A 10910-nucleotide genomic window follows, 5' to 3' on the forward strand; every position below is an offset into this window, starting at 1 on the left:
GACTGCGGTCCCTTTAAGAGTTTATCCACGGACCCAATATACTGTTACACAACATGCGTTCTCCTTCTCAACTATTTAGCGTTCCAAAACTGACTGTTTAACTGGATACTCGCCAAGACGGGCATTTTGACATAATTTTGTATGTATTTGACCGTTTTAGTGCAGTTAGCCACTAATTTTGGTATTTGTGGCTCATAAGCTGTTTGAGACTGAGCGCGGCTTGTGCACTCCACTAATATAGATCAGTGGTGGTGCGCGCTTTTGGTGTAAGCGCGAAACCTGAGGGAATGACTAAAATAATGCGCAATACAAGCACTATTTAACTGGAGCGAATGAGACATGTGTGAGAGAGAAGGGGTCGTCGGAGAGAAGAGAGTGAGTATGCGTGGCTGACGTTATTGCCTGTGCCGCTGGTAACAAAACGGATCGGCTCGGAATTGGAAAGAAGTGAGACTGACCGACCGATCACCGATCCGGGCTGATCATGAGGAAAATCGGCCGATTCCATCTCTAGTTTAGACGTTACTATTACTTTAATATAAAACAAACAAAAGAGTCTGCAGTGCATCCTCGTGTATGTGTGAAGCACAGTCACAGAGCACTGAGGGCATTTAGAAACTCAGACAGGATGAGCAAGAGAGCGATGCAGAGGAGAAAAGAGGCAGAGAGGAGGTTAGTGGAGGACAGTGTGTGTGTGTGTGTGTGTGTGTGTGTGTGTTGCTGACAGCGCTCAAAGAGACTCCAAACACCACACAAGAATCCAGAACGCCCTCAACTGCCCAAGAGATGCGGATTAGCTCTTCCTGATTATCTGCCCTGTCACACTGCCGTCATCCTTCACTCTCTCAAAAGACAAACACAAACACAATGGCAACTCAAAACGAGAGAGTGCACAAATCAGACATCCGTGTTGTCATTCAGACCAATAGCACCATTACAGTCATGTGTATTTATGTATATAAATAACCATTTGATGCATATGTATTGAACACATCGAAAATAGCATTTATTTGACCGAAATTTAAAAATGTTTATATGGTTACCAATGAATGGGACGCTACATTTTATTCAAAAGCTGTTGGATATTGACTAAATATCTTCTAATCTATACCTTTTGGCTTTAATAAGATTTCCCCGAAAAACAGGCAAGAATGAATAGGCTGTCCACCGTGATTTCTGTTCTTTAAGACAACAAAGCACTTGAACACGACAAACTCGTAATTACAATTTCAGAAGTGGGAAGTAGGAAGTTTCTGATAGCATGTGAAGGCAGCATTACTGTCATGCGTCTCCAAAAAAAAACCATAGTGGCATTCTCAATGAATCACTGTTTTTTAACAAATCAGTTCAGTGGATGATTCACTGACTCCCTTACTTGTTTTAATCCTGGGTGTGTTTGAACGAATCAGTCGAGTAAATGATTCACTGACTCACTCGCTTGTTTCGTTCTTTAATGAATTACTATTTTCAAACAAATCGGTTCAGTGAATTATTCAGTACCTTACTCATTTGTTTTGTATCTGAATTAATAAGTGGTTTTAAACAAATAGGTTGAGTGAACGATTCACTATCACTCATTTGTTTTTAATTCCTATGAATGGATGTTTTTGAATGAATCAGTTGAATCAAGGATTCAATGATCCACTCACTTATTTCGTTTTGACTGAATCAGTGTTTTTGAATGAATCAGTTGAGCGAATCACAACTACGGTCACTTACCGCCCTCTACTATCGTAATTATGTAACTTACAGAAATAGTGAAAAATTCACACAAATAATGTGCAAATTGACAGTCTGACAGATTTACAGATTTATATCTACCTTGTATTTTATTGTTATTTTACTATTTTATTGTTTACATTTCTTCAGTAATGTGTTTGTTTGTTTGTATTTCTATAATTGTTATTATATTTATTTATTTACATACATACATGTTTGACTGCATTATGCATTACCACAATAGGGGTGCATTCATTTTCAACAATTCAAAAATTCATAAGCTAATTAATAACAGATAAATATAAATGAATAAATACATATGTATATTTATATTCACATACAATATATATTATTTAAATGCATAGGAACAATGTGAAAAACACTCATGAATATTAATTACGAGATGCATATTAATTGTGTGGTGCTACATTCACAGAGTGTTTTCAGTGTTTTGTTTTACTCCTAAGAAAAAACACAACTAATTATGTAACATTGTTGCCTTATACGGCAAATAAATGTAAGTTGTTTGGTTGTGTTTGACGTGTCGTTACTGCTCTTTTGTTGTTGTGGCTGTGAGGGCAAGTCTCTCAGCTGTCAGAGGGCAGTTTCACACAGCGACGGTCTCAGCTAAAACGACATATTAGGGCCACTGCAGCTTCGCTCAGAGCATCTGTTTTCACTCTCTCCTTCTTCACAAGAGAAGGAAAGGGGATCTTGTCTTTGTGATGAATTGCGGTGGGAATTACAGCGGTAAAAACACTCGTCTCTTTCATCCGTTGTTCTCTCCTCTCGGCACGTCAGCTCTAATTGGGGCGGTGACGGAGGCGAGTCGCCATCCACAGCCCAGTTTCCTTTCCAGTGTTTCATTGACAAAGGACATATCTGCAGCCGCAAGCCATCCTGGCTGAAAATGCACCATCCATCCCCAAAGACTTTGATACCTGTCCTGCAGCCATACTGGCCCAATCGCAGCTGTACATCCCAGCTGGCTTTCATTGCCGCCCGACGGCCATTTTGGCTCAGACATGACGAAGTGCTCCCTAAAATGCTGGACAAAAAAGCTCACGTTAACGTTGGCTCAGCTGGTGCCGTTCATTTGCAAAGGAGCGCAGATGAAACTGCTTTGGCCCTCAGCATTACAATTTGTCTCATTTTTGCTCTAAAAACAAACTCTCACTCAACCAGCTTCCTCTCCCTCAGGTCAGATCCTTCACACTAGACCAGAGTCTGTCTGTTCGGTTGTTGTGAAAGCTGTTGGATTCAGTTTGCATGACATGCAATTCATCTATGAGACAATAACGCATTTTTCATTGCTTTCTCTTGCCATTTGAGCTTGTTTGATTTTGATGGTAAAACCAATGTGACAAAAAAACTAAAGTGAAGCACTTTCCAATGTTGGTATTTTCTAACTACGAGTCTTTGCTACAGCGAACCCTGGTTTGAATCAAACAATCAAGTATAAAAACTACAGACGAGAGAGAATATATGTGTACACTAGCAAAATCGACCTATTTCCTTCCCTAATACATGATCCTGATCTTACTGTGAACGATTCTTTCGTTCACATTATTCCAAAGGATAAATGAGTGTTTGTCTAAGCAATATTTCATCAATATAATCATGATTTTACTTTTCAGCTGACCTCACCCACTACTTGTCACAAATGGAGACACAGTTTTCACCACACAATCAATTCCTTGTGGACAAAATCGGATGCTGTCCAACATTTTTACATTTTACATTTCAATAGGATGCAAGCCACATTATAAAAGTAAAATGGGTTGTGAACATGTTGATTTTAACCATATAAAGCTGAATGTACAGTACATGTATTTCTAAGGCCTCTAAATGTTCAACACGGTCAAAACTTTCTTTTGATCACAATCTACTACATGCCTTCTGTCAAATCTTTACTGATTTTTATAAAGTAAATATAAGAATAACTTTGATATTTCATGAACACTTACTGGACTGAAGCAGCTTAGCTTGATTATCCAGTTTGAGTCTCTAAATAAAACTAAGCTGGGTTTTTTTCTCTCCATATTCTCACTGTATCAGACTATATGAACCATAAAGGCCTGATGGATCAAATATGACACTCAATAAAAAACACATTCAAACTTATAAACTCTTCCTTTTAGAAAAATTTAATTTTTCTGACTATTATTTCACGTCATCATTCAGTCACTACACAATCTCAATGTGAAACCTCTTGAGTAATGAATGAGATGCTGTTAGAGCCATCAGGATGGTCAGAAAACCCAAGGTCCGTTCACTCACTGACTCCAGCTGTTTGCCTCCCCGTGGCTTAATTAGATGAAGTGCCAGAGGCCACTCCGGCTCCTCGGCTCAGCGTGCCAGTGCAGATTCAGCCATTGCGGCTCAAACGCCGCATGACACGCACAGGCTGTCGGACGCTACGGCTGCCCACTGGACATGAGGGGGTCAGACAACTCAGACAGGCTCATTTTAATTCAAATCCCACTTATTCTCGCTCCCTCTTTCTCTCAGAGGAATGCAGGTCAAGTATCTAATCACAGCAATGCAGAGCCATGTCAGGTGGGACTGTAAACTCTGACCCCAGAAACCACAAGAGTTGAAGAATTATGCAGCCGTATGAAACACAGGAGAGAGACTGTGAGGGCACAGGGTCAAAGGTCACGCTATCATGTTTGGGCTCTTCTACTGAATCTGGAACCTGGCTCATTACTGTCTTTTTATTTATTTTTTTATATTATATATGCGCTATAATATTTATGAGAACTAATAATATTTATTGCGTGGATTTTTGACTACTGGTCAAAGAAATTAGAATTTGTATTCAGCAAAGACACGTAAAATTGATCCAAACTGACAGTAAATACATACAAAAGATTTATATTTCAAATAAATATCTTCTGAACTTTCTATTCATCAAAGAATCCTGAAAAAATAAAATTAATCGCGGTTTCCACAAAAATATGAAGCAGCAAAACTGTTTTCAAAACTGATAATAATCAGAAATGTTTCTTGAGCAGCAAATCAGCATATTGATTTCTGAAGGATCATGAGACACTAATGATGCTGAAAATTCAGCTTTGAGCACGGGAAATAAATTACATTGTAATTTATATTACAATAGAAAACAGCTATTTCAAATTGTAGTAAGATTTCACAATTTTGATGTTTTAATGTATTTTACTGTTTTACTCTATAAATTCATACTGACACAACGTTTTGAATGACAGACAGACAGACAGATAAATAGATAGATGTTCACTCACCATCAGCAGTTCTGCTCTTGGTCTGTGAGTGTGATTTAGGTTTCAGTTCTGATTGTGGGTTCGACTCGCTGTCTGTAAGAAACAAATATTACCCGTTACACACACATAGAATCAGGCATAAATACTCTTCATTTTTCTGCAACGACAGTTACAGTCAGTCGACCGTATTTCACAGCACTGTGTGCTTTGTTAATAATATATGATAACTGAAGTCCAATTCATAATAAATATTATTCATATCATATAGTCACACTGTTAGGTGAACATGTTCCTCTGATCAAAAGAATCGAAAACAACAGTAAGGAGTCGATTCCAGAATCAGCAATCAGAATCGTTTCCAAAACTGAGGAATCAAACTGCCCTAAATAAGCTGCTCTGCACATTCGTTTTATAGCTGTACCATATCTTCTGACTAATTGATGTCTAGGAATTTTATGAGAAATATCTGAGACATCTGAGATATGTATGTAATAATACATAATAATAATTCATGTATCTTGATATGTAAACAAAGCCTGACAGAGAACTCCAAGTCTTGTGGGAATTGAAAGACCAAAGGCCAATGAAAGAGCAAAGTCGAGCAGTGCCCAATAGAAAATCTACACAAACATCTGTTTTTACATTGCATTTAATAATAAACCTGATTTGCAGGAGACGTGTCAATGCTGAACAGAATGAAATTCTGAATCAAAATACTTGTGCCGCATTATTACACCAGTGCAGGTTCGTGAAAAAGACACATGTTCTTGAAATACCATGTGCTTAGTGAATTCAGCCTGAACCTCTTTTTCAGTTTTATTTATGACAAAGAAAGTTTTTTGTGCTGCCTGACACGCTCTCTGTCTCTCTCTCTGACTGTGTCACAGGGGAATAAAATGCCAAATCAATTCACAGCCCAGTGTGTGTGAGTGTGAGTGTGTGTGCGCTGTTTCTCTATTCATTGTGGGAACAATGTTTTTTTTTTAATTCTTTGTACATTTCTTTCATTTTTATCCTTTTCCTTCATTCCTTCTGTCCATCTTTGTGAACACAGGGTCAAACAGAGAACAAATATAACTAGCCACTATCAGAAACACCACCAAAATAAAACCTCAAACCAATTTCCTGCATGTTTACTCTCTGATCTTCCCCTGAGGCAGCGTGTGCATGTGTGTGTCTTTTTAACAGTGAGACAGCTCAAATGAGAATCACTGTTTGCGTACAGCCTGAGGACAGACAAATCACAAATGCGATCTCTTTAAAATCTCAATTGTCTCTACTAGAAAGGAGAGATTAAAGAGAGTTTTACATACGTCTCAGATGTTTCTCCAGACCTCAGTAATCTCACATGCGTCTCCAAAAGGAGATCTTAAAGTCTTGGGAATCGATTCAAACAAGAATTGATTCGGAGTTATTGGGTTGGAATCGATTCTATCAAAAGGGAATTAATTTCTCTTTAATATACTGTTTTACTTCAATAAAGCTAATTATGAATTTGTCTCTTAGTCGCTCGATAATAGTGATGGACAGTTCATTTTAGACGTTCTAGTTTGTTTCAATGAATCGGTTAAAAACAATTATTTTACATAGTCACATACATATTTCTAACAATTTAGTGTCATGGTATGTCACACTGTAACATTCAAATAAAGCCATATATGTAATCGCATATTGCTGATTATTACCTTTCATTCACTTAAGTTAATGAGTTACTAATATTTTACTATTTTAACTTGAGTTTGACAGCGATACATAAAACAATAGGCTTTATCTGTGCGTTGGACACACACACACACCTCTGCTCCTCTCCATTTCATTCTGTCAGTCTCTCTCAGATTCGCTGTCCTGATTGATTTTGTGGTTTGTTTCCAGCGTTTGCTTCGCATGTTGTTTGTTTTCAAGTGTCTATCTTGCAAATTGATACACTGAAACATGAAAATCAATTCCACACCAAACTGACCAACCAGCTCACACACATACACACACACACACACACACGTTTCCATGTTTTATGGGGACATTCCATAGGTGTAGCCTAATGGTTTTTATACTGTACAAACTGTATTTTTTATCCCCTTACCCTCAAAAAAAAAAAAAAAAAAACTTCATTCTGTATGATTTATAACCTGTTTTCCTCATGGGGACCAAAAAAATATCCCCACAAGGTCAAGGATTTTTTGATATTGCCATCTTTGTGGGGACATTTTGTTTAGATTTACCTGAACCACACACACCTATACACACAAATCATGGTGTCAGATTCATTAGGAAATATTAAAAAGTGAGAGAATTAAATCACATAATAGGTGTTACCGGTTCTTTCTCTTTCACACACGCACAAACTAAAAAAAAAAAAAAAAAAAAAAAAAACTATATAAAAAATTCAGAAAAAAATAAATAAAATAAAAAATGTTATAATAATAAATGACAAAATGCACAGTAAAAGTATTAAAACTTAAAGAATTTTAATGACAAAAAACTATTCCAAAATATTAATAAAAACTATAATAGTATCTCAATGATACTTAAGATAACACTGTACAAAACTGCACTGCATTATTTAACATAATTAAAACTACTTTAAACTATTTAAAATTGTTGCTTGCTTTATTTAAAAAGGCAAGCAAAATAAATTAAAATCTAGATAAACAAACCGTCCCATCCCTGGTGTGTGTTTGAGATTTTACTTTCATGTGGTTAATCAGCATTCACTAGAGAGGTTGTCAAGCAAACACAAAAACACAGTGTTTGAATATGAATTCCTCATTACAGCAATCACTAAAGCAAAAGCCAGATTTCACATCAACAGATATGATGGATGTTTGCATGAAAAGCTGTCAGGACGCAGCTCTCATCTTCAGACAGTCAGACTAAAGAAAACGCAGGACTGCAGCTGAGATCCGCTGAAATTATCCATTCAATCAAACCACAGACCTTCTATCAAATTCTCAAGTCTCAAGTCTCAAGTCTGCTTTATTGTCAATTCTTCCACATGTACAGCACATACACACAGAGAATTTAAATTGCGTTACTCTCAGACCCTTGGTGCATACAGATAACACTAACAGTAGAACATAAATACAGATATACAGATTAAATATAAAATACAACTATACAATTATACAAATAAGGTCCCTAATTATTACTGTGGCCAAAGCTGAATTTTCTGTCTTCAGTGTCACATGATCCTTCAGAATGCATTCTAATATGCTGATTCACTGCTCAAGAAACATTTCTGATTATTATCAATGATGAAAACAGTTAGAAAACGTAGTTTGCATCTCATCTGGCCATGCAGCGGTGGGATGTGTTGACAATCCGTTCAGTCTGTGCTTCACAAAGCGCGACATCACAGAATCAATCACAGAGACAATCACAAAATATGAAAGCTTGTGTTTTAAAGCGAAGCGCAACGTGAATCCCTGTTCTCTCTGCAATTTCTGGTTTCCTTTATATTAGCGCTGTTTTGGACGTATTCGCTTACTGGATCATTGGACTGAAAACTTTCTCAGAGTTTAACAGCTTAAAATGATCTGATCTCAAGCAGAGAAGCAAAATTGGGTTAAAGGGTTAGAATAGAATTTGAATTGTGCTTCAGTAATTTTGCGTTAATTGCGTTAAATTATTTTAACGCGTTAAGGATTGTAAAACTAATCACATGCATTAACGCGTTAACGTTGACAGCCCTAATATATATATATATTTGATGCCGAAGTCCGACCCAAGTGGAGCCGACTGACTGAGGGAGCCCGGCGAGGCTAAATGGCTGATGGTCCACACTGGAATTGAGGGTGGGAGGAGCACAGGCGCAGGAGTCTGGACAGCGGGACGAGGTGGAGCAGAGTCATCCGAGGCTGGAGGTGGGGCCACGGGCTCCTCAGGACCAGGAGACGTAGACTCCCGGCAGGCCTGAGATGGAGCCCCACCACTGAGAGGAGGTGACATAGAGGGACTAACGGGGGATGAAGATGACTGGACAGCAGGAGAGACTGAGGACTGAGTGGCTTATTCGGCAAGAACACATTACATGAATCAAAAGTGACAGTAAAGGCATTATTTGCTCACCAAAGCCAACTTTAACTTGCATTTGGACGTTGCCGGCTCCAGACTACAGCCTTTGATTTGATTCCCAGTAAAGTTCGCGATAAGAGCCGTCCTCACACAGGGTCAGATCTGAATGCTGGCTGAGATTAATCACTTTGATATTGAGAATACAGTATTTCTGTGTTCAATCCTCACATGACAGAACTTCAAACTCTATCTATGACTTTCATTTAAATTGAGGCTTGCGGCAAACGTGATGAACCTTAAAAAGATTTGCTGTGGTTCATATTTTTCTTGCCATGTCTCATGCAGATAACATCTTTGTGCTTGTGTGACGGTCCCACATGGGATTTGCACTGCATAGTGAATCTAGGCCAAGACGCGGGCTGTATGAGACCAGACTGTACGGCACTAATGATGAGAGGAACGGATCACTGCTGGCTGACGCTAGGGTTTCATGAGTTCTGCCGTCTCATCTATCTGTTTCTGATGAAGAAATAAACATTGCAAATACATTTTTAATGGCATAATAAAATCATAATGTCATCCTCCTTCTGGCCTGCTACCTATTTTCTTTTTCTCTTTCTGCCCGTTTACGCGTTTTATGGTGTTTCACATTTGGTTGGTTGAATGTGACAAGGAAAGTGCCTCAGTGCCACTATATATACAAAAAAAAAATACAATAATAATAATAATAAATAATCAAATCAGAAAAAACAGGATATAATTTTTTATTTAATATTTAAAAGTTCATATAATAATAAATGTAAAATTAATGTAAAATAATACTAAACAAGCAGCATAGAACATTTAGATTATCATTTAATTAAATTAAGTTAAACAAGCTAATATTTAATAAATAAATAAATAAAGCAATAAAGAATAAAACTGAAAATCAGCACATAACTTTTTTTTTTTAAAAGGTAAATAATTTATATTTTTAATTAAAAATAATGTATACAATATTTAATTAAAAAAGTATAAATAAATAAATAGCATTATAAAATAAAACTGAAAAGCAGCATATAACTTAAAAAAAAAAAAGAAGGTAAATAATTAATATATTTAGTTAAAAAGGAATACAATGTTTAAGTAAAAAGTATGTATGTATAAATAAATAAACCAGACTCCATGTGAACAATTATGACTTTTCTTTTTTTAGGATGAAGATCAGAACAAACCGTGTGTGCTCAAATCATCCTTACAAACACACATATTGCATTCAAAACTCTGTTAATTGTACTCAAACCGCATCTTTCAGTGAAGTTGGCCAGAAACCTACTTCTATTTGCCCTCTTTCTTTTCTCTTTTCGGTCTCTTTAAACCTACAGGAGAGTGTTTTTCTGCCAGTTAAACGGAGCTGGTCCCCAGCTCCAGATAAAGCGGTATTGCCCCTGTGCATAAATTGCAGGCAGTTTAAAGGGCAGATTGTTGTGTTGCCGTCTCTGTGCACCGCGTTTGCTGCCACTGCAGTTTGGCTCTGAAACGCTGACTAAACACCAAAACCATACCAATGCAAATGAAGCATTCGGAGAGAATTTCCCCATAACGAGGCTGTGATGAGGCCTGCACACACAATTAAATTCACTGAGAATGCATGCCATGCCACAATAACAGATTACGGCAAAGACAATGTTGCACTCAAACACACACACACGCACCGCACAGAAACACACACACGTTATTCTCTGAGCTCCTTAAATCTCTTGTCATGTCTTTAATGGACAAGATCATAATCCTCATTTCTCTTTAAAGTGAATAATTACAGGCTGAGGCTAATTAAATTAGTCAGGCTCAGCCACACTGCTTACACGGTCAGAGAGAGTTTAACCGTGGTGTGTGTGTGTGTCACAGCGTGAGTGTGTTTGCAGAAGTGCGCCGTGGGAGGCTGTTTATGAGAGAGAG

General features: G+C 37.4%; 1 protein-coding gene across 1 annotated transcript in view; it reads right to left on the reverse strand.

Annotated features, from left to right (window-relative positions):
* LOC107655674 (testican-1-like) overlaps positions 1 to 9102 on the reverse strand; it is a 44077-nt gene extending 34975 nt beyond the window's left edge. Inside the window, exons 1-2 of the mRNA XM_016443244.1 lie at positions 9027 to 9102; positions 4983 to 5054 (exon numbers count right to left, since the gene is read on the reverse strand). Of these exons, the coding sequence (XP_016298730.1) occupies positions 4983 to 5054; positions 9027 to 9048 (94 nt within the window). The 5' untranslated portion in view covers positions 9049 to 9102. The remainder of the gene's footprint in view (positions 1 to 4982; positions 5055 to 9026) is intronic.
* Positions 9103 to 10910: the final 1808 nt, after the last annotated feature.

The sequence above is a fragment of the Sinocyclocheilus anshuiensis genome, unplaced genomic scaffold (assembly GCF_001515605.1).
Source record: "Sinocyclocheilus anshuiensis isolate Anshui unplaced genomic scaffold, SAMN03320099.WGS_v1.1 scaffold1008, whole genome shotgun sequence".
NCBI classification, from domain to species: Eukaryota; Metazoa; Chordata; class Actinopteri; order Cypriniformes; family Cyprinidae; genus Sinocyclocheilus; species Sinocyclocheilus anshuiensis.